This window comes from Enhydra lutris, unplaced genomic scaffold (genome assembly GCF_002288905.1).
Source record: "Enhydra lutris kenyoni isolate GAN:26980312 unplaced genomic scaffold, ASM228890v2 scaffoldscaffold7, whole genome shotgun sequence".
NCBI classification, from domain to species: domain Eukaryota; kingdom Metazoa; phylum Chordata; class Mammalia; order Carnivora; family Mustelidae; genus Enhydra; species Enhydra lutris.
In genome coordinates, this window is record NW_019154091.1 from 25,356,596 (window position 1) to 25,380,036 (window position 23,441).

The 23,441-nt window shown below is 34.2% G+C and overlaps 1 protein-coding gene across 8 annotated transcripts in view; it reads left to right on the forward strand.

Moving 5' to 3' along the window:
• Nucleotides 1–22,503, forward strand: part of LOC111142002 (oxysterol binding protein like 8) — a 159,825-nt gene extending 137,322 nt beyond the window's left edge. For all 8 annotated transcript variants that reach the window (XM_022494921.1, XM_022494922.1, XM_022494923.1 and 5 more), the window contains 9 exons: nt 1,985–2,083; nt 5,077–5,174; nt 6,858–6,947; nt 8,214–8,350; nt 9,880–10,065; nt 10,409–10,496; nt 14,512–14,617; nt 16,173–16,275; nt 18,255–22,503. In XM_022494921.1, the coding sequence (XP_022350629.1) occupies nt 1,985–2,083; nt 5,077–5,174; nt 6,858–6,947; nt 8,214–8,350; nt 9,880–10,065; nt 10,409–10,496; nt 14,512–14,617; nt 16,173–16,275; nt 18,255–18,387 (1,040 nt within the window). In that variant the 3' untranslated portion in view covers nt 18,388–22,503. The remainder of the gene's footprint in view (nt 1–1,984; nt 2,084–5,076; nt 5,175–6,857; nt 6,948–8,213; nt 8,351–9,879; nt 10,066–10,408; nt 10,497–14,511; nt 14,618–16,172; nt 16,276–18,254) is intronic.
• The last annotated feature ends 938 nt before the right edge of the window (nt 22,504–23,441 follow it).

A 23,441-nucleotide genomic window follows, 5' to 3' on the forward strand; every position in this document is an offset into this window, starting at 1 on the left:
TCATTGGGCGTCTGCCTTCGGCTCAGGTCATGATCCCAGGGTCCTAGGATCGAGCCCTGCATCGGGCTCCCTGCTTGGCAGGAAGCCTGCTTTTCCCTCTCGCATTCCCACTGCTTGTATTCCCTCTCTCACTGTGTCTTTCTGTCCAGTAAATAAATAAAAATCTTGAAAAAAAAAAATAAAAAAAAACGAAACAAACATAGACTCCAATTTCAGATGTCTTACGTTCTTCTAAATATTTAAAGAAAAATAATACCAAAAAAACTCCAAAAAACAAAACCACTGAACATTTTACAGAAAAAAGAAAGAAACATTTCTCAACTCATTTTATGAGACCTACATTATATCCTAATCCCAAGACCATACAGTACAAAGAAACTATAGATCATCGTCTCTCATGAATGTATACGTAAAAATCTTTACAAAATTAGTAACAAATCAGTATATATAAAGGGAGGTACACACACATAAAAGGATATGTTAAAAAGATATATATCATGATCAGTTTATCAAGGGGAGTTTCTCTTGGAGGTACAATGTTGGTATAACATTGAAAATCAGTGTAGTTCATATTAATTGAATGAAGGAAAACCGTATCATTTTTTAAAATGCAGAAAAAGCATATGACAACTTTCAACACTCATTTATGATAAAAGCCCTCAACAAACTAGGACTAAAAAGATATCTGTGAAAAATATATAGCCAATTTCATACTCTTAAGGTGAAAACTAAGTAATTTTTACTTAAGATCAGGTACAAAGCAAAAATGTTCACTCTCACTACTTCTGTACAAAATTGTATTAGAACTCATAGCCAACACACCCTCAGGAATATACAAAAAAACTACTAGAACTGATAAATGAATTTAATAAGGTTGGTGGATACAAGGTCAAAATACAAAAGCCAATTGTATTTCTATATACTAAAAATGAACACTTACAGAATGAAGTTTAAAAAATATCTTCAATTACAGTAGTATGTGGGAAAATAAAATATTTAGAAATAAAAAATGCGTAAAACTTGTAAACACTGAAAAACTACGAAGCATTGCTGAGGAAAATTAAAGATTTAAGAACATAGTTATACTATGTTCATATATTAGATTTTGAAAATTGTTACAGTGGCATGAAATGTTGATACAACAGCATGGATGAATGTGAAAAACATTTTGCTGTGTAAAAGAAGTCAAACACAATAAACTGCATATTCTGTGATGCCATCTGTATAAATTCTAGAATAGGTAAAACTATAGTGACAAAAACCAAACCAGTGGTTTCCTGGGCCTGGAAGAAAGGATTGACTACCTAGAAGCAAGGGGGAGCTTTTTGGGGTGATGACAAAGTTCTGTATCATAATTGTGTGATGATGGTTGCATGACTGTATACAATTACCAAGAGTAATGAAATATCAGAGTAGGTCACATATTATATGTAAATTTTGCCTCAGTAAAACTGATGGTGGGGGAAGAAAAATAAACATGGGAGAGAAGCTAGAAGATAATACCATGGAATTTTATCAACAATTGCATTTTGATGGGTTATGCTTATGTTTTCTTTTTTCAAATTATCTGTAATATTATTATGTCAGTTTTAAATACTGAAAGCTTGGGACTTAACTATGTAATATACAGGTAAGAAATAATGTTTTTATTCAAACACAGATATGTTATTAAGCCATACCATAAAACAGTGTTTTGTTTATTGTATGTTCTATGTGTTTAAGATTTTTAAGAGCCTCATATAAAGTAACATAACATAATAAGCATGTAACTGTACCTTTTAAAAGTACTCATTTTGTAAGACTAGGAATGTGGATCACATATGTTTGGGATATAAAATAACAAATACACATTTGGGCACACTGAGATTGAGACATTTTTAAGATAGTCCACTGTAGATGTATGGTAGGTGTCCTAAATATATTTTGTTTATTTTTAATTGGTTGCATTAGTTTTCTGAAATTTAATATATGATATTTATTCTAGGAAACTCATTATCTGCAATATTAGAAGGAGAAGCACGATTAACTTTCTTGAATAGAGGTGAAGATTATGTCATGACAATGCCATATGCTCATTGTAAAGGTAAGTGTTTTCCATACTTGAGTTAGATACTCTATAAACCTTTTTTAAGTAAATGTACATGGCTGTAATTTGTTGTGTTTTGTGATTGAGGGAGTCAGCCTTTTGTTTGAAAATGTCCTTGATTTATAGATATTTAAGATTATTGCTGTCATCTACCGAATGTTTCTGTGGTGAATTCACCTACAACAGACTTCTATGACACATACTTTGGTTGGAAAAGACTGAGTTATAATAATGGAATTCCATTTACCTAATGTACAGGTTTTAAAATTTGAAATTTAAAATTTAAAACTGCCCGTTATTTCAGAATCTTATTAAAAATGATTATCGTTTTCTTGCACCTCCACCTCTTTTTAAAATGTTAATTTGCTTCTTTTCAGTATGCTAACTCCTTTAAAAAATTTTATCTTCACTTGGCAATTTCTTAAAAACTAATGTATTATACTTTTCCCCATTATTCAAGACACAGATAAAGATACTATCATTTACGACAGACCAGGGACCCAGCCATTCTGTGCACCTTACATTTACAAACTCATTTAATCATTTCAGCAGCCCTATAAAGTAGGTAATATTGTCTCTTTTATGAATGTGGAAATTGAGGCATATCAGAGGTTAATTTGCCTGAGATCAAACAGCTAGGATGTTGCAGAGTCAAGATCTCTGTAACCTACACTATTAAGCTGTATGGCATCAGCTTCAACACTCAGTTTGGTCATTATCTGTATAATCCTTTGCAACCCACTTTTTTTTTTTTTTTTTAAGATTTTATTTATTTGTCAGAGAGAGCATGAGCACAAACTGGGAGAGTGGCAGGCAGAGGTGGGGGAGAAGAGCCTGATGCGGTCTTTGAGCCCAGGACTCTGGGATCATGACCTAAGCCAAAGGCAGACACTTAGCTGACTAAGCTACCCAGGCTTCCCTGCAAACCATTTTTGAAAAATAATTTTTTTGAGTAATGATTATCCTCTTTTAGGAACTGATTCATGAAAACATAGATTATTTAATGTGGCCTCATTTCACAGATGTAAAAACTGAGAGGGTTAAGTATCTTATCTAAGGCCAAACCAGTGAGAACGCTGAGACTCAACTCCAGGCTTGTTTACTCCCATCCACTGTAACATGGACTTACCTTGTTTGAAGTATAAGAGTGGCCACCTGTGGCCTCAGGCTAGATAATTCTTAGAGCTTCCTGTGTGGTTCTTGAAATAGGCATGAAGTGAAATATCTGAAATTATGAACTAAATTGATAAGTATATTTTAAAATCTTTATCATTTAGAATATAACCCGTCATGGATGAGCATAGGAAATAATGATTGTTTTTTACCCTTGTGTATTTTCTATGATGTTCTCCTCAAATCGTTAATTTCACAAATAGTTTTACAAAGTGAGTTCCATTAGGGACTGGAAGAGATTATGCTGCGTGAAATAAGTCAAGCAGAGAGAGTCAGTTATCATATGGTTTCGCTTATTTGTGGAGCATAACAAATAGCATGGTGGGCATAGGGAGATGGAGAGGAGAAGGGAGTTGAGGGAAACTGAAAGGGGAGATGAACCATGAGAGACTATGGACTCTGAAAAACAACCTGAGGGTTTTGAAGGGGCAGGGGTGGGAGGTTGGGGGAGCCTGGTGGTGGGTATTATAGAGGGCATGTATTGCATGGAGCACTGGGTGTGGTGCATAAACAATGAATTCTGTTACATTGAAAGGAAATTAAATTTAAAAACAAAACAAAAACAAAGTGAGTTCCATAACCAATTAAGTATGAGACACATCGTATAGTCTCTTCCTTCTTGGAAATTAACATTATGCATTTGCATATTAAAAGCTCCCTTAACAGTTTAGTCCAAGAACAAGTCTTGCACACACACACTCTTAAACTTTAACTAAGTTGGGGCGCCTGGGTGGCTCAGTGGGTTAAAGCCTCTGCCTTCGGCTTAGGTCATGATCCCAGATCCTGGGATCGAGCCCCACATCCGGCTCTCTGCTCAGCAGAGAGTCTGCTTCCTCCTATCTCTCTCTGCCTACTTGTGATCTCTGTCTGTCAAATAAATAAATAAAATCTTAAAAAAAAAAAAAAAACTTTAAGTTAAATGAATTTTCTCAACTTTTAGCCACAGAACCTATCTTGAGGGATTTTTTTTTTACATGTTTGTCTTACTTCTACAGTTAATTCTTGTGATTAGCAGTACTTACGTTCTGTAAAGTTACCACAAACACATTTTAATGAATACTAAACCATTGCCCCTACGGCAAACACAAAATTAGGTTACTTTGAGTCACCTTTCATCAACCAATCAATATCTAACCTTGTTTCTATTTAAAGACACCTTATTTTATATTATTGATTCAGTAACATTAAACTAACAGCCAAACAGCACTCTAACTCATGCCTGAACCAAGCTTTGACACACATTTTCTCCATAAGGTACATTATAACCTTCTATGCTTAGGAATGCTAGACAGCATTTTAGCACTATATTTGGAGGTCATTTTAAACTGTAAAATTACCAACAAAAATCACCAAACTGTGAAAAATGTGGCTCTTAAAAATACCGCAAAAAAGGCACTTGTTTACCAAATGAGGGATGAAACCAGAAGGCACTGTTAACCTTGTTCAGCCTCAGCTGGCAATTTGCCCATAGGACAACTCAAATTTTTCACGACTCTGTGCATATACATGAAGGACTACAAAAGTGCTGTGAGTATTTATTTTGGAATTGCTAACATGTTTTAGTGAAAATTTGAATTTGCAAATAATTGGATCTACAAATGGAGTGGAATCTGCAAATAATTGTATCCTCTGTTACCTATTTAAGTCCCACGGAAACAACTCTGTGTATGTGACAGATTGTTATTGGGTGGGACAAAATACCCCTGAATTACGGGTTTCTCCTAGAAGGAGAGTAGATTGTAAAGTTTTGCTTGTTATTATTAGCCAGCATCTCTCTTGAACCTTTTGTCAAAATTGTTTTATTTTGTTTTCTTTAGGAATTCTTTATGGCACAATGACATTGGAGCTTGGTGGCATAGTCAATATTACATGTCAAAAAACTGGATACAGTGCAATACTTGAATTCAAACTAAAGGTTAGTACAGATAGAAGGTGTCACCTAATTAAAGAGGATCTGTGCTATAGCTATTGAACAAAGAGCACAGTTTACCTCCTTAAAAAATAAATTTAAGAACCCAGAATTCATCAGAGGGCAGCTTTGGCAGATCCAAATCAACAGAAGGCCTTCATTTTTTGTTTATTGATTTTAATTAATAAAACTGTTGGTATTTTATGAGACTTGAAGTATATGAAGTAAATGGATAGAAATTTTTCAGTAAATTAAAGCATTTCTTTACAGATACCACAAAGGTAGGTATCAACTTGAGCTAAAGTTCTATACACTAAGAGTTGTATTGGTTACTGTTTCTGCCTAACAATTTACTCAAACTCACAGCCTTAAAAACAACCTTTCTCTGATCTGTGGGGGTTCTAACAGTAAGGAGCCTATCAGTAGGGAACTTGGACAGAGTATATTGTGGATGGCTTATCTCTGCCACATAATGTTTGGGGCCTCAGGAAGACTTGCAGGTTGTGAGTGAATCAGCAGCTGGGGCTGAGATCATTTGAAGGCTCATCACTTACATGTCTAGTGCATGGGTTAGAGACAACTTAAAGACTAGGACTGCTGATCTGAACACCTGTATGTATGGCCCTTCCATGTGGCTTGGCTTCCTCACAGCACAGTAGCTTCAGGGTAGTCAGACTTCATACTTGGGAGCTCATGGTTCCAAGTGCCAGTGTTCTTGTGAGCAAGGTGGAAGCTGCATTGCCATCCATGACCTGGTTGCAGAAAAATCAAATTATATCACTTCCACCATTTTCTGTTAATTGAAGAGTTCTAAGCCCACCCAAATTCAAGGGGAAAGGATGTAGACCCCACTTTTCAATGGGAAGATGGCTGTATTTTGAAAATTTTGTTTTCCTCTAAGTGGAAGGGAAATTTAAGACCTTTTCATTGTGGCAGTTATTGGTTTAGGACAATACATATGTTCAGATAAGAATATTTCTATGAACTGTTTAATATTTGTTACTAAATTTCTTCTATTTTGATATCCAACTGATCCAGTGACTAATCAGCAGCTTTGTTCTGATAAAAAGTGTCTCTTCAGTATTATTTGGTGCAGTGTCCTTTTTTTTTTTTAATCTTAGCAGATTTTTTGCTTGTATGCTGATAATGATATCTGAAAATAATGACTAAAGATGTCTTAAGTAATTTCTGACACCTTTAAGGGCTAGATTGGAACATCAAAATTTTGTTACTGATAAGAGACATCAGTAAGGCAATATAATAACTCAAAGTGTATTTCTTCTAATTTGATTTTTGGAGGATTTTTTGATTAATTATTATTTTATTATTGTTTTGAAGGAAGGGCTATTCTAATAGATGAATTAAGTCCCTCAAGTCCACTGACTATTATTTAAATAGACTACAACATTGATGGACCAGAGTTGAGTCGGAAGAAAGCACAGGGGGCATGAGTCATCATTTGTGACCTTTCTCACTACGTTTATTTGGACTTCACACACTCTGTTTTTACCTTTTTTCCCCCACAAATTCCAATTTCTTTTCATGGAACATTTCTGACTAAAATTTCTCCCTTTTTGCCTTCAGTAGCACTGTAACTATACAATTACATCTTTCATTCTTTTTTGTCTACATTATATATAAATATAAGTTAAAAGCAAAATATTTCTTAACATTTTTCTCTTTTAAAAGCCATTTCTAGGTAGTAGTGACTGTGTTAATCAAATATCAGGGAAACTTAAATTGGGAAAAGAAGTCCTAGCTACTTTGGAAGGCCATTGGGTAAGTATTTTTGTATTTTAGCTTTAGAAAAAGAATTTTATTCTGTGAAAAAAAATAAAAATAATATTTTATAAGTTCACTTATTCCATTGCTAAAAGCATCATCACTATTCAACATAAGCTTCAGCTTAACAAATATTTTGTCATTGAACTGTTATCAACAGTATTTAGTTTCATGTAATACTTTATCTTTCCAAAACTTTAATTCAATAAAAATAGCTAACACTTACCACTTAAAATGTACTGCACTGTCTAAAAATGTTACTCTTATTAATTCATTTAATACTAAATAATTGTATGAGGTGGGTTCTGTTAACTATCTCTGTTTTACAGAGGAGGACACTGAGGCACAGAGAATTTAATTTGCTCTCAAAATGATGGAGCAATATTCCAGCCCATGCTCTCTGGCTCCAGGGCTGTGCTTCTACTCAGAGCAGTATTCTGCCTCTCACCTCGAAGAAAGAGGCATTTCCAGTTAGAGTTACATTTCCTTTTGAGGAACATGGAAAGGATACAGTGGTATTTGAGAGCAATGGTTTTTCTTTCTTTCTCTACTGACGTAAATTCACATTTATGTAATTTTGTTAAGAGGAGCTTAAATGAATGAGAAGGATATATCATGGTACTGGCTAGATGCAGTCTCTGTGAACACGGAGTATATGCTATTTTCTACATTGTAATAAGCAGAAAATGATGAGAAGTGTGATGAGAAAATGAAATTGGATCTAGAGACTCAATCAAGAGGCCACATATGCTCTGTAATTTTAAAAGTTTACTTCTACCCAAAAATCATTTGGAAAAAAGATAAAAATATATTTTTAAAGAAATGAAATTTCTAAGATTGTGCTAAAATTTTTAATGCTAAGAAAAGCTCGTTGAGGTTTTTGTATATATTGAGTACATAGATAGTCAACAGCATCTCGTTGTAGTTCTAGCAAAAATACTGTGCTCTACTTTGACAGTTCTGAAATGGTTGTTGAGGTTTTTGCAAGTAATTGTTTGAAATTTGTTTATTAAGTAAAACTTGTGAAATCTCATGAGCTTTTTGTGTGTTGAAATTTTTTAAATGACTAGTATTACATATTTAATGATTTTATAAAATGACGAGATTTGGGACCTTTAGAAAAGTGCTAGTTGTATTTGTTTTTAAAATGTGTTTAACTGTGGGATTACATCAGGAAGAAAGTATTATTATATTGTTATACTAAATAATCCTTTTTAAATAATGAAAATTCTCTACATTAATTTTTAATTTCTTTAAATGTAGGATAGTGAAGTTTTTATTAATGACAAAAAGACTGATAATTCAGAGGTTTTCTGGAATCCAACACCAGACATTAAGCAGTGGAGATTAATAAGGCACACTGTAAAATTTGAAGAGCAGGGGGATTTTGAATCAGAGAAGTAAGTATACCATTTGTCAGCTAATGTCATGAATATTGAAGAGTGTTTTTTAGTCCCTCAATAGTATGGACACTTTTCTCTGTCAGTTTTCAGTCACATTTTAATTTAGCAAAATAATTTAACATTTTTGGGATGTGTTAGGACTTTTTTTTGATATATGTGAATGTCAAATAAATATACAAAACATAGTGGTTTTCTGCAGTTCTAAACTAAAGCTTCCCATTTTTTCCTTTCTCTTCTTATCTGCCCTAGGGCCTATTAAAAACAAAAATAATAAACTTATGTTCTCTTTGTATAAAATCATGGGACTAATTACTCTTGGTTTTCAAAATAAAAGAATTATGTCACAGGATATGCGGGCTTCTAGAGGACTTACATTAGTTGGGTAATAATTACCAGGATAGTTTCTGTTCTTAAGTTGTGAAATTCTTGCTGATCTCTTATACTTTTGAACCAAAAATATTGTTTAAGTATTGCCCAGTTCTATTCTTATTATATATTTCTTTGTTAGAAGTTTTCTATGTAAGAGACACTTTACCAGGTACTTTAAACAATTTAGCTCTCACCACATGTTTTCATATGCATATCATTCTCATATCTCATTGTCATGAGGATTCATTTCTGTGTACTTTCCTTCTACATTCAAAATTGAGGTTGTCAAAAATGGAAGAATATGTATGTACCAGTTCTAAAAATTGTTTCAGCTATAACCACATGATGCTCTCTATCAAGAGTGAAGCTTTGCCAAGGCATACAGCAATTTTTGAGGTGTGAATCTAATTTAACATATTTTAAAGATGAGGAAATGAGTCTTAGGATAAGTAACTTTTAGCTCACCAGCCAAGAATTCATCCCAACTCTGATTCCAAAGCTTGTGTTCTTTCAGTCACAACATGCTGTCTTCCTAGGTAGATGGAATATAGATAGTATATTTTTATTTGTCTTATAAAAAAAACTAACCTTTAAAAAAAAAACTAAACTAAACTTTAGTAGGGGAAAAGATTTCACCTCAGTCTTTTCTGTTATATCATTGGTTCTCAACACTGGCTACACATCAAAATCACCTGGAAAACGTTTTAAAAACCAATACTTGGGCCTACCCCCAAGGTTTTGATTCTAAAAGTTCCTGATGATTCGTGCATCCAAGGTTGAGAAGCATGCATTACAGTATTGGATCTTTGAAGCCAGTGAATCTTAAACTGATAAGAATCATCCAGGGAGCTTAAAAATATAGATTCTTGAGGCTTCATTATATTCTTATCATCTTGGGTCAGCACCATTCATTGCCATATGTTTAAGAACCCAGGTAATCTCTCTCTCCTGGTGAGAAAAAAAATTTGTCTCCACTGTGATCTCTCTACTCAAGGCACCACTTTTTATCTCTTGACACATTCTGATGCCTGTGAGCATAAGCTTTTTCAAAGCCCAAAATCCACATGGGTACCATTTTTTCTCAAGGGGATTCAAGTCTATTCTATGTAGATTTGATTTTCTCTTGCTCTTTATTGCTGTTTTTGCAAATGTATTAGACTCTGGCAGCGGGTAACTCGAGCCATAAATGCTAAAGACCAAACGGAAGCTACTCAGGAGAAGTATGTTTTAGAAGAAGCTCAAAGGCAAGCTGCCAGAGACCGGAAAACAAAAAGTGAAGAATGGATATGCAAGTTATTTGAGCTTGATTCACTCACGGGGGAGTGGCATTACAAGTTTGCAGAGTAAGTAATTAAAAAGAGTATATTACAAACAATATACCAACGTAGTTTTTTGCCTTTATTTCTGTAATTTTTACTGTTAGTTGAAGTAGTTTTTCATTAGGCCACATATATAAATTAGTATGAGATTTTTAAACTTGATGTTCCATTCATTATAAATTTGACCCCATGAAAGTAGTCTACAAAATAAGCTGAGGATCAGAAGATTAGATATGACAAATCTTAATCTTACAGCTAGGTTCATAATTGTTAATGTAAATCTATTTATAGAATACATTTTTGGCAAAGTATTTGAGTGTTTTGTTTAGCTATTAAACAAGTGGGATTTTTTTTTTCATTTTTTCAGTACTAGACCATGGGATCCACTTAATGATATGATACAGTTTGAAAAAGATGGTGTTATCCAGACCAAAGTAAAACATCGCACTCCAATGGTATGTAATAAAAAAGTAACAAGACCTGCTAGGCATGCAAATTTTTCTTTTAAAGATTTATTTATTTGTTTGTTTGTTTTAGAAGAAGAAAATGAGCAAGGCAGAGGGGGAGAGATTCCTCCCTGAGCATAGTACCTGACTCACGGCTTGATCCCACAACTTGGGAGATCACAACCTAAGCCAGAACCAGGAGTTGGACTCTTAACCAAGTGTGCCACCCAGGCACACATAGGCATACACATTTTTAAAACTCTTAGTATCTTTGGCCACCAATGTTTAAAACTTGGCTTCAAAATTTAAAATTTGGGGTCAGCAAAATGGCAGAGTAGGCAGCTCTAAGCCCTTGTCACTTTAAAGAAACAAAAAAGCAAGCAAAAATGATCTGAACCAAATTTTCCAAAACTATGGAAAATAGTCAGAAGTTTGCAGCAACAAAGTGAATGCTAAATCAAGACAGGTGACCTCAAAGCCATAGGAAAGCTTTATGGCATTTTTATTTATCCTTACCCTAACTCCTCATGGGTGTACTGGTAGTCTTGAAGGGTCCCCAGATTCCCAGTGTGAGACGTGGTTCCAGAGGGAGCAGAGCAGACCTTATTCACAAATTGTGTTTGTCTGTTGTAACCTCTCTGGCGGCTACCTGAAGGATGCCTGTTGTCACTAACTCAGAGCTCCAGCACAAAGGCTGAAGGCATTGCTTGGAATTACTGTGAGCCATCTGACAGCCTGCCAAGTCCTAGGGCAAAAGATACCACTGAAACAAAACAATAGACTGTGGAAGGCCAGAAACAAAAGCTAGGGAAAGAATCTTTTTGGGAAATTAGGGAATCAGGGATTTTAGAAAACCATGGAAATGTCCAAGGCAAAATGCTTTTGCTCAAAAAAGACATGTGCAAGCCTGACTTAGTGTTGAAAGAGAGCCGTTACACAGAGCCAGTCTGCTAAGGCTGGGAGAGTTGTTTTGTTTTGTTTTGTTTTTTTTTGTGGTTGTTTTTGTTTTTGTTTGTTTAGCTACTGGTGTTCAAGGAAGCTTCTGTCAAAATGCTAGCTGAACACAAACTAAGGAACAGAGTTCAGTAACCATGAACAAGGAATACAGTATTTGCAAAAATAATTTAGAGACTTCACTGAACAAATGGAGTACTGTAGCTTTCATCAGTCCAGAAGACAGCAAGCCCTGGGGAAGGTGGAGAATATGATTTCCTGAATTACCACATTATAACAATCAGATTCCGGTTTTCCATAAAGAATAACAAGGCAGGGGTGCCTGGGTGGCTCAGTGGGTTAAGCCGCTGCCTTCGGCTCAGGTCATGATCTCGGTCCTGGAATTGAGCCCTGCATCGGGCTCTCTGCTCAGCAGGGAGCCTGCTTCCTCCTCTCTGCCTGCCTGCCTCTCTGCCTGCTTGTTATCTCTCTGTTAAATAAATAAATAAAATCTTTTTTTTTTTATATATTTTATTTATTTATTTGACATAGAGAGAGAAGCAAGAGCAAGCACAGGCAGAGTGGCAGGCAGAGGCAGAGGGAGAAGCAGGCTCCCTGCCAAGCAGGAGCCCGATGTGGGACTCGATCCCAGGACGCTGGGATCATGACCTGAGCCGAAGGCAGCCGCCTAACCAACTGAGCCACCCAGGCGTCCCAATAAATAAAATCTTTAAAAAAAAAAAAAAAAAGAATAACAAGGCATACAAAAAAGCGTGGAAGCATGACCCATTGAAAGGAACAGAATAAATTGACAGAAACCATCCCTGATGAAATCCAGACATCAGACTCAGCAGACAGAGTTTTTAGAACAGTTGTCTCAAATGTGCCCACAGAGTTAAATGGGAACAAGAACAAAGAACTAAAGAAAACCAAGAAAAAGATACATAAACAAAATTAGAATATCAATAGAGAAATTATACAAAGGAACCAAATTCTGGAGCTCAAAAATAGAATAAAGTGAAAAAGAGGCTACTGGACTGAGGGGAAGAGAGAATGGGAAGTTGTTGCTTAATTATTAGTCTCTCTTTGGGATGATGAAAATGTTTTAGAAGTAGCTGTGACATTTGCACAATACTGTGAATCTACTTAATACTACTGAATTGTACATTTAAAAATGACTAAGATGGAAAAATTTATTATATATATATGTATATCTGTAAACATACATGGTATCACTATTTAGAAATTATAAAACATTTTAGGGGTGCCTGGGTGGCTTAGTCATTTAACCATTTGACTTTTGATTTTGGCTCAAGTCATGATCTCAGGGTTGTGAGATCAAGCCCTGAATCGGACTCCATGCTAGGCATGGAGCCTTCCTAAGATTTCTCTCTCTCTCTTTCTCCTCTCTCTCCCCACTCTCCCTCCTTCCCTCCCTCTCTTAATAATAAATTTTAAAAAAATAAATTTTAAAACATTAAAAATTTTTTTTCTTCCTTTAACAATGTTAGCATGATAGAGACAGGGCATCTGTATTTCCTCCCAAAGGTGGAATTTACTGAGAGATCAATTGCTGACTCCCTTTGTCATTTTAAATACTTCTCACCAGTCTTTATCAGTCTCCAGTTTGAACTACTCTAAGAATGTGGATTTGGATTCTAATCCTATAATGATCAGTCCCTATGACTTGAAGTAGGGCATAGTTAAGGCTGAATCTAGAACCTATCTGCTCATTACTTATTTTCTGTAATAAAATTATAGAACTTGTATTTGAATTTCAGTCTTTTGAATAAGATTTTGCAAAAGAATAGGTAATTGATGGATGATTCCTATTTAGAATAGTATTAATAGAATCTAGGAGTTATGATGACTGGTTCCCAGTTTTTCTAAACAGATAAATTACCTTACCCTTTTGATTCTAGTTTCTTCTCTTGAATTTGAGTTTTTAACCTTAGGATTGACCTCCAAAATTGCAAGCCTATTAATAGAGTCTAAAGTACATTATTTTAAGAAAAATTTAGTCTTAGTTGATCATTTGATATACTTCTGAATCTTGTGCATGCATTCAAATACTTTCTATAAGTTGTTTTGTTTTGTTTTTTATTTTTTTTGTTTTGTTTTGTTGTTACTTTCTGAAAGTTTAAATCATGCTCTGCAACAGAGCATCTGGGTGGCTTAGTTGGTTAAGTGTCTGTCTTCATCTTAGGTCATGATCTCAGAGTTCTGGGATTGAGTCCTATGTCAGGCTCCCTCCTCAGTGGAAGTCTGCTTCTCCCTCTCCCACTGCCCCTCCCCCTGCTTGTGCTTACTAACGCACACACTGTCTCTCTCAAATAAAACTTAAAAAAAAAAAAGATGCCTTCTACATTATCCAGATATTATTAAAAGTAAGTGAATAATTTTATGGGAAACCCAGCATTATTCAAGAGAATGTTTCTAATGTTGAGAACAAGATAAATACAATTGAAAAAGAACACTTTTATTTGACATTGAACTAGAGATATTGACTGGTGCAGTTAGAAGTATGGGGGGAGTCTATATTCATTTTTTTGTGTGTATAGAAATGTCTCTTGAAGGATATACAAAGTAATAGTATTTTTGTTGGTAGAGTTCAGGAGTGAAGAGAAACTCTTCATTGCATATTTTTTAAAATTTTTTTGTTGTTTGTGCCAAATTAATGTTTCTTGTTATAATTTAATAATTTGATTGTCTAAGTGTATCACATCTTGTTAAGTTTTTTTTTTAATTTAAAGATTGTATTTATTTATTTGTCAGAGAGAGAGGAGCTAGAGAGAGCACAGGCAGAGTGGCAGGCAGAGGCAGAGGGAGAAGCAGGCTCCCTGCCAAGCAAGGAGCCCGATGTGGGACTCGATCCCAGGATGCTGGGATCATGACCTGAGCTGAAGGCAGCTGCTTAACCAACTGAGCCACCCAGGCATCCCACATCTTGTTAAGTTTTAATTAGACTATTTCATCTCTGTTTTTATTTCAGTGTACTGCACCCATGAATAGATAGTTTTGACAGTTGTACAACATTGATCTTTAATTTAAAAATTCATTGCAAATTCACATAGCATGGGTTCTTTTTCAGGTTAGTGTCCCAAAAATGAAACACAAGCCAACCAGGCAACAGAAGAAAGTGGCAAAAGGCTATTCTTCCCCAGAACCTGATATCCAGGACTCATCTGGAAGTGAAGGTAAAAGTATTTACTACAGACTATTCACTAAACTTTTAAAAGGATATTATTGTAAAAAAAGGTGGGGGATATTACTATATTATGTTTAATATATGAAAAGTATTTATCGTATTTAAATCAAGAAGTTAATGTAGGAGTTTGGAGACAGAGGTGGTTTGCAAAAAAAGCTATTTTAGGTTATAGATAAATTTCAAGACCAGGTCACAAGGGAAAGGTAAGAGAGAACATGAAAATTAAGAACCGCACTGTAGTACTAATTCTTATGTCTTGTTAGCTTCTGAAAAATTGTTGATGGTTTCCTAGATTCAATGCAGGAAGCAATTTTTGAGCTTTGAACTCATTTCCATGCTTCAAAAAACGTTTTCCATTTTTAGAATAAATTCTTGTAGTGTTTAGAAGTTACAGACAAGTAAAAATATAACTATATCAAAATTATGGACTAAATTAAATAGTATGCCATTCTTGTTCAAGTCAGATAATGTGTAAAATGTCTTGAATTACACTGAGATATAATCAAGAAAGGATTCGGGTAATATCTGAGAAAATAAAGCTGTAGTTCTCTACTAAGCTCACACTAAGCTGGGTAGCTTATTTTTACAGAGATTACACTAGAGGTGAATAAATGATGAATGCCAGGAAGTTAGTAGACAACAAGTAACAGTTTAAGGGAAAGGGAGCTGAATTCAGTTTGAGGAAAGTTCTTAGAGGAACCCTGATGAATTATTAGGATTTCTAATGGATTATAGCAATCTAGGCTTGAGGGGTGTGGTTGGGGGGCAAGATTTCCAGTGTAAAAGAGGAATAAAATCAATAAAAGTTTAAAAATATGAGTCACAGGGTACTGGTGTGCTAGAGGGGGCAGTATTAGTTATACTATTTTGTTCCCATTTTACAGAAAAGGAAATTGAGACACAGATTTACCTGCTCAGGGTCACATATCCTGTAAGGCAGTATGTATATGTAATATATACAGATATTTTGGTTCCCTAATTCACTCTTTTACACACTCCACTATTTACCTGTAATTTATTAGCTGACATTCACTGAGTACTTAATATGCGCCAGGCTAGATATAATACATTGTACTATTACCATGTGAAGGTTGTGTGGCGTTATTGTTATTCCTATTTTACAAATGAGAAAGCTGAGACGTGGAGAGAGGTTAAGATCTGAACAAAAACAGAAAGGAAGGAATGGATATAAGGCTTGATGGGGGAAAAAATACAGTGTACTGGTCGACAGTAAAAATGTATAGAAAAGGTATACATGTATTTTTAATGAATTATTCTTGTCTATTTTAATAAGTTTTAAAAAACTGATGCCATCTAAAATGTAACTAATTTGTGGTTACTTTAAACATATTTGTAGTTTTCTAGTTTTGAAGTGATATGATTGAAACTTTAAAAATGCAGAGTATTAATACGTTACTCTCTAAGTCATAAAAGTAATGCCTAGGAAAATTTTACTGTACAAGAATCATTAACCTGAAATGTAAATTGTTTATAATTAAATGTGGTCGCTGTTTTCACCAATTTCATTCCAAATGTCTTTTCAGCTCAGTCAGTAAAACCAAATACAAGAAGAAAGAAAGGGATAGAACTGGGAGACATTCAAAATTCCATTGAATCTATAAAACAAACACAGGAAGAAATTAAAAGGTAATATATGGACAGTGGCTGTTCACTTAAGTCTAGAGGAATAGTTAAGAATCCTGTTATATAGGAAATTATATGCAAACTTTACAGTTTTATAACATTGTTGGGCCAAAATAGAACCTTGGCTTCTATTGCCTGATGACTAACGCTTATGAAATTCCTTCACCACTAAAACATGGGGGGAAAGTGGTGGTTTTTTTCTCATCTGTGAGGGTAGAATTAGAATCTTACTGCTGTACAGGCGCCTGGGTGGCTCAGTGGGTTAAGTCTCTGCCTTCGGCTCAGGTCATGGTCTCAGGGTCCTGGGATCGAGCCCCGCATCGGGCTCTCTGCTTAGCAGGGAGCCTGCTTCCCTTTCTCTCTCTCTCTGCCTGCCTCTCTGCCTACTTGTGATCTCTGCCTGTCAAATAAATAAATAAAATCTTTAAAAAAAAAAAAAAAGAATCTTACTGCTGTAGCATACTAGAAATATAGCTGGGTTAGGTGTGAAAGTGGGGTGGTTTCTGAGAAAGTCGACTAACAAAGTTTTCTGCCGTCCCTTTCTATGTGGCTGATTTTTAATTGGAGTGCATCAGTTGTTGAAATACGGAAATACTTCATAGCAATGGTTAAATAGCCTGAGACCTTTGAGTGCTGTTTTTATAGTTCCAGACTCTTCTTCCTACACACCTCTCCTGATCCAGCAGCACAAGGTCATTAACATGTAGGAAGGCTCCTTGGAGGGGGAAGGGTCCTGATCGTTCCTGCTCCATTGCTAAGCTAGCATGAGTGCAGACTGGTTGCCTCCCATTGCTGTGTCAGAGAATTTTTTTTTTTAAGGTGATTTTTCTCTTAGTGATCTTACAGCTTACATTTAGTTGCTGTTTTCATTTGCAGCCTCATCTTCTGCCATTCCCCTACACCTGTCCCATGTTCTAGTTCTATGAATGAAGCTCCTCACATCTCCAGGGTACACTGTGCTGTGTCTTTTGGAGCTTTGCCAACACTGAATTGTTCTTCCTCCTACCCTGCCCATTAAGAAAATCCCTGTTTATCCTTCAGAATATAATTCAAATACCACCCTTTTACTAACATTTCTCATTACTCACCATGCCCTGTAGTTATTAATCTTGTCATTCTTATACAGTTCTCCATACATAATGCTTTTGAGCATTTACTAGACTACAGAGTTGTTACTGTGTGTGTCTGCTGACCTTGCCCCCACTGCTCCCCCGGACCATGAGCGCTTTTACAGAAGGGGGCTTGTCTTCTGCGTCTTGGTGTCATCAGCCCTTATATAAAATTTTTGTTTCCTAGTTTAATTAGATTTATAAATTAATGAGCCTACCTGTTCATTTGCTTCCTTTCTTTCTCTATACTGGTAAAACACATTAATAGAAGAAGTTGGGGTGAGAGTGGGGTGGGGTGTCTTCACTAACCAGTTTTTCTGTGTTTTTAGCCAAAAGCATTTAGGATAGCATGAGGATGGCATAAGCTCATTTCATGACTAAGTTAACATTTTGTTAGTATATGAAGTGCCTGTGTAGCATTTTTCAGGTTAGGAATGTCATGAAATCTATTGTATTATTTTTTCCTGGAGAATTTAACATTTTTCTACAACTCTATTTCTATCTTCCCTAAAGTAAAGGTAAAAGAACCTTAATGGGCTAACTTAAAAGGTATAATTTTTGTTTTAAAAACACTGAGAGAAAGATGATAGATTTTTATATCATCAAGTTTTAACATTATGTTTGATGAACATCACTGAGTAATATTTTCGGTAAAACATGGAATGTAGATTTAGACAAGACCTAAAAATGGCTTCATGTAGAGTAATCAGCTTCCTGTTTAGGTAGTCATAATTGATTGAACTAGTTACTTTAGATAATGTAATTGTTTGGTTAACTAAGACTTTTCTAATAAGACTCATATATCAAATTGTGAGTTCTCTGCTAACACTTTTGACATGTAATTATAAAATTTATTGTTTCTTATTTTTGTAGAAATATTATGGCTCTTCGAAATCATTTAGTTTCAAGCACACCTGCCACGGATTATTTTCTGCAACAAAAAGACTACTTCATCATTTTCCTCCTGATTTTGCTTCAAGTTATAATAAACTTCATGTTCAAGTAGAAGTTCCTTACAGTTGAATCAATGACCTGGAATGATCAGATTTGGCCTGGGACCAAATGTTCAAGTTGCTTTGGTCTTTATTAAAACGTCACAATATTTCTAAAACAAAAATCTTAGAGATAAATGTAGAGGTGTTGACCTTTCATACATTTTATTCTTAATCTGAAATAAGAAATATTGGTTATTAAAGTGAGCTATGTGTTAAGTGCCAGAACATTTCTAGCTTTTGTGACAATGTGTTTACATGTGAGTATGATAAATCCACATGTATACACAATTGTGTCTTACGTATATCTGACAGTAGTCTTTGTATTCTGTAGTATGTTCTGAGATATAGCATTAACATTCTTATGAAATATATATAGCAGCCTATTTTCTTGATAAAACAGGCACAAGACTTATCCATAAGGAATTACAGAATGGGAAATGATGGCATAATAGACATCAGTAGTTCAAAACATGGTCCTGTTAAAAAAAAAAAAATCATTTCCAAAGCACCCAGATCAATTGTCTTCTTAGAAATAGCAAGAACAAATTGTAGTCAAAATTGATGTACTGAGAGAGACAAGATGGAAAATTGCTTTTTTAAAAGTTTACACGTGATTTTTTTTAACCCCTAGAATTTAATATTTGTAGATAAAAGTATAAGTGTATGTGTGTATATCAATATAAAGAATTGGTATGCAGCTATTTGGATCTGTTCATTATGTCTTTTCTTATACCTATACAATACCACCTTAAGCACTTGCTTAAAAAAGTCTGGTCAAAATTTATTGCTGTTCTTTTTTCTTATTTTTGTTTTTTGTAACTCCATTGGTCCAATAGCATATGCCAAATTCTGGAGATGTTTATAGGGCATATGAAATTCTGATAATTTATGTTTCTTTCATTATGAAACACGTACTTTAGCTTTCATTTAAATCCCAGTGTGTTCAGTGAACAAATAGAATAGAAAAAATTACAGCCAATATTTTATTTCAAAAGCCAAAAGAGAGAAAGGCGATAAGAAAGGACACTTTGTGTGGTAGCATTTACATGTACATTAAAATTGGTTTCTTTAAAGTGTGCAATAAGTTGAGCATTTAAGAAGAGCATCAAGTTCTGAAGTTTAATTCCTTATTCTCTTCCTCTGAGCAGCTTCATTCTGTGATAAAACCACAATTATTGAAGATTTTTTTTGTTCAGGCTCAGGCAAACATTTTCCTAATTTGGGGGGTAATATTTTTACTTTTTTCATAAATATTTACATTCCTCAGAAGCAATTTTTGCAAATGTAGTTAAGCTTATGAACATGTTTTCCTAAGATAGGTCTCAGAATCCTGAAAGTATAGATTTCAAAATGGCTATTAATAAAAATAAAATAATAACTTCTGGCTACATTTGCCTTTGATTAAGAAGAGATGTGAGACACTAGCAAGATTACAATCAACTGTTTATGCCATGATAAATACAAAATCAAGGAATGATTGCTAAATTGCAAAAATGGAAAGTGATGAAAAAGAGCCTGCTTTTTTCCCCCTAATATAGCTATCTTAAGTAGCCTTAGGTTTTAAAAAGAGCCATTTCCCATGTAGTTTTGGCAAAATAATGCTGTATTCCATATGTTCATGCAAAAACATTTTTTTAATTAACTGAAATATAAATAAGATATGCCTACACCTGGTGTAAGTATAGGTATAATATGACTACACAGAACAGGTTGGATCTCTTGGTATTTCATACTTGTCAATATAATTTTTGTCCTTACTTTCTGTTACCAATGTTGTATGCTCAATGGCCTATTCATTGATAGATGATATTTTGTAAATATTGTACAATTTGATCCTTTTTATGGTTTAAATTAGTATTTATATCATATATAAGATGATTGGCTGATCACAAAAATCATTTCATCATTAAACCCTGAAAACTTATTTTAAATTTTTTGTTGATAACCCCACTTTGGGGTTTTAATCTTACCTACTTGTATATTATTTTCATGTGGTCTAAATAGTGTTTTATTTGTATAGGTATCTTCTAGGACTGGAAAGGTAATTATTTTCTTTTTTTAAGGCAATGTTTTAGGTTCTTTACTCGAGTCAAAAACTATTTCATGAAAAAGAGCAGGGTTACTCATGACTGTTTCTTATACACTGAAAGCATATATCTAATCGATGGTCTTCTTATGCTTTTAGTTGTATGAGTTCCTTTCTGTGAACTGAACACAAAACTCAGGAATTGGTGGCTTAGTTTTAGATCAGTGCTTATACTAAGCTTAGAATGTGAATCCTTGAAAACACATAATTAACTTTGTATGTAGCCATATATGTAATTGACTTTGAATGTTCTCTACCTGAAATTAATATTCCTTAAAACATGGATTCATAAAAATTGTGATCACAGTTCCCAATTTTCTGAGAATCTCATAACAATTTCTAGGATTTAAGATCTTATGACCACTTTTTTTCATTTGATCAAAAATTTTATTTTTTCACAGGAAATTTTAGATAGTAATAATTATTGACATTTGCATTTGTTTTGGTTATTAAATGTACTATGCCTTCAATTATCTACCACTTAGTGGGGTGTAGCTGGCCCAGGAATAGACAGTAAATAGGGCATGTAAAACAAGTAATTTTCAGCAATAGATATTTTATTTGTATTTCATGTTAGTACTTTTTTGTATCACTTGTAAAGGTACAGTGTAGTCTTTGTCACCATTCCATTGAAAAAGTTGGCCTTGTAAAATACAACACTCATTTAGTATTCACGCTTTTGTGCCTTTAACAAAATACTTTTTGTTATTTTTGTGTTACAGAACTCTCCAGTATAATTCAAAGTGTTTATAGGCTTACTTGTCATAAAGGGTCATTTCTCTGTGTCATTTTATTTCCTTTTATATAGCTCTAGTATAAACAGTAATGCTGTACTTTTATAAGGGTTTGTCTATTTAACTATTTCAAATATATTCACTCTCAGATATCATTGAAGTAGACGTGTCAGAGTATTCTGAGTATTGTAAACAGTGCCTTTTTGATGGAATTCACACTGTTTTGGGTGTCAACTTGTGCCATATACACAAAATTCTGTAGAAGGCAGTTTTAACTTTTTGAAGAATATCTTAGTCAAATATTTAAGAAAATAAATGTATAAAATTCCCTTTTTTCCAGTGTTTAGCATTTCTGATGAGTAATGAATATATTTTGGGGTTTTTTTGGGTTGATATACAGTGATGATGGCAATATTGATGAGCCATACATGATGCTGTAGATTATTTTGAATTATGTTAAATGTACAGAAATAAAATACTAATATTAGCATTTATACCAAATTTTCCAATTTGAAACAATAAGGGGTAACACCATACAAATCAGTAAGTTTACATTTCAACTTCTATCTCATTTGACTACATGGATAAAGAAATTCTTTAAAATGTGTAATCTGCCACTATTATGTAATTTGGTTTCATTTTGTTTACATACAGTGTGTGAATTTAGTATATTTAAGTTACTTTTTGTGACTCTTTAACATACTGTTTGTTTTGTTACAGTTTTTAATTGAAGATGGACTGTTAAAATTGTATAAGACCAGTGTCTCCTTCATATGATTAACATATTTAGAAGAGCCACAAGAAACCCATGACAAAATGAATGTGAATATACTTTCTAAAATGTTTAGAAAATATTATCTTTTTGCATTTATCATGTAAAATTATTTTACTATTATAATATTGAAATTTATTTTAAAAATGCCATGAAACATTTGAACTGATGAGCCACAGAACTTCAGTTGAAAATTTTTTCACTTTTTAGCATGCTAAATATACATCTAAGTTAAATATACTGTTGAATGGCCATTTATAAATTCAAACACTACCACTGGTCAGTTTTGTATAATAGAATAAAAGTATGTTATCTGCAGTGTAAGTACAGCACACTGTCAAATCCTTTCCCTAAGGTGCATAGTAGATGTACAGATAGTCATAGGCAACTGTTTTGTAATGTATCACATTTCTAATCTGTTATTCCTAATAACCTATTATAAATGTTTGCAGAGACAAAAGAATTGAATTTTTCTAATCTGTAAAATTATGCTAACTTCTACATGTAGGTATTCTGAATAAAATTCTTAAAAAGAGCTAACTGTGATCACATGACTTTGAATCTAACATAAGATGACTTACTTCATCCTAGTTTTTAAATTTAAAAAAATCTTTTTTGTAGGGATTTTTGTGAAGGATGGTGAAGGGCTAGGAATAGTTAGAATCCCTTATGTATGCTTTCCTTGGTGCTTTATGTTCATTCTTCTTAAATGCTCATCATAACCTTAAGGTAAGTGGAAGTTAACCCAACTTTATAAATAAAGAATCTGAGACTCAGAGAAGTTAAATGATTCCAGGAGCTACGTAGAGTGATGGCAAGCACAAGTTTAAATCCATGTCTGACTTCAAGGTCCATTCTTCTTCCACTGTACACTTAAATAGAACCCTGTTGGTAGCACTTTCCTTTTTAAAAAGTTTGGAGTAATCCACTGTTCCAATCTATATACTATAGCTATATCCATCATCGTTTTGTGATGGGTGGAACCAGGAAAAAACTTACTATTAAACAAATATATACAAAACCTATATAAAAAGATTTTCCCCTCAAATCATTTATTCCATACTGAGTCAACATCAGGTGAGTTCCAAATCATTCCTGTCTGGTTTTCTTCTCCTTTCCTCCATCCTCCTCCTCTTCCATTCTTGCTCTCTCCTCAGGGTCTGTTTTGCTTCTGGCTAATAATCACTTGGTTCTGTCTTATTAATTGGAGGTGGGGTCGGGGAGGAGGGCTTACAGGTTCCCCCTGTCCTTTGCGTAGGAATAAGAGTTAAGGAGACAGCCCCTCATTGTTTAACCTCAATGAAAAATCTGCAAGATGGTTAATTGTCTAATATTGACTGCACTGTCATAGGTGTCCCGTATTACCTATCTTCCTAATTGGCTTTTCTGCACTTTACAAAAGAATCCTTTTCTTCTGGAGTGGGTCCATACATTAGTGAATATCACAGTAATGGGGGAGGGTGTGTGCTATAA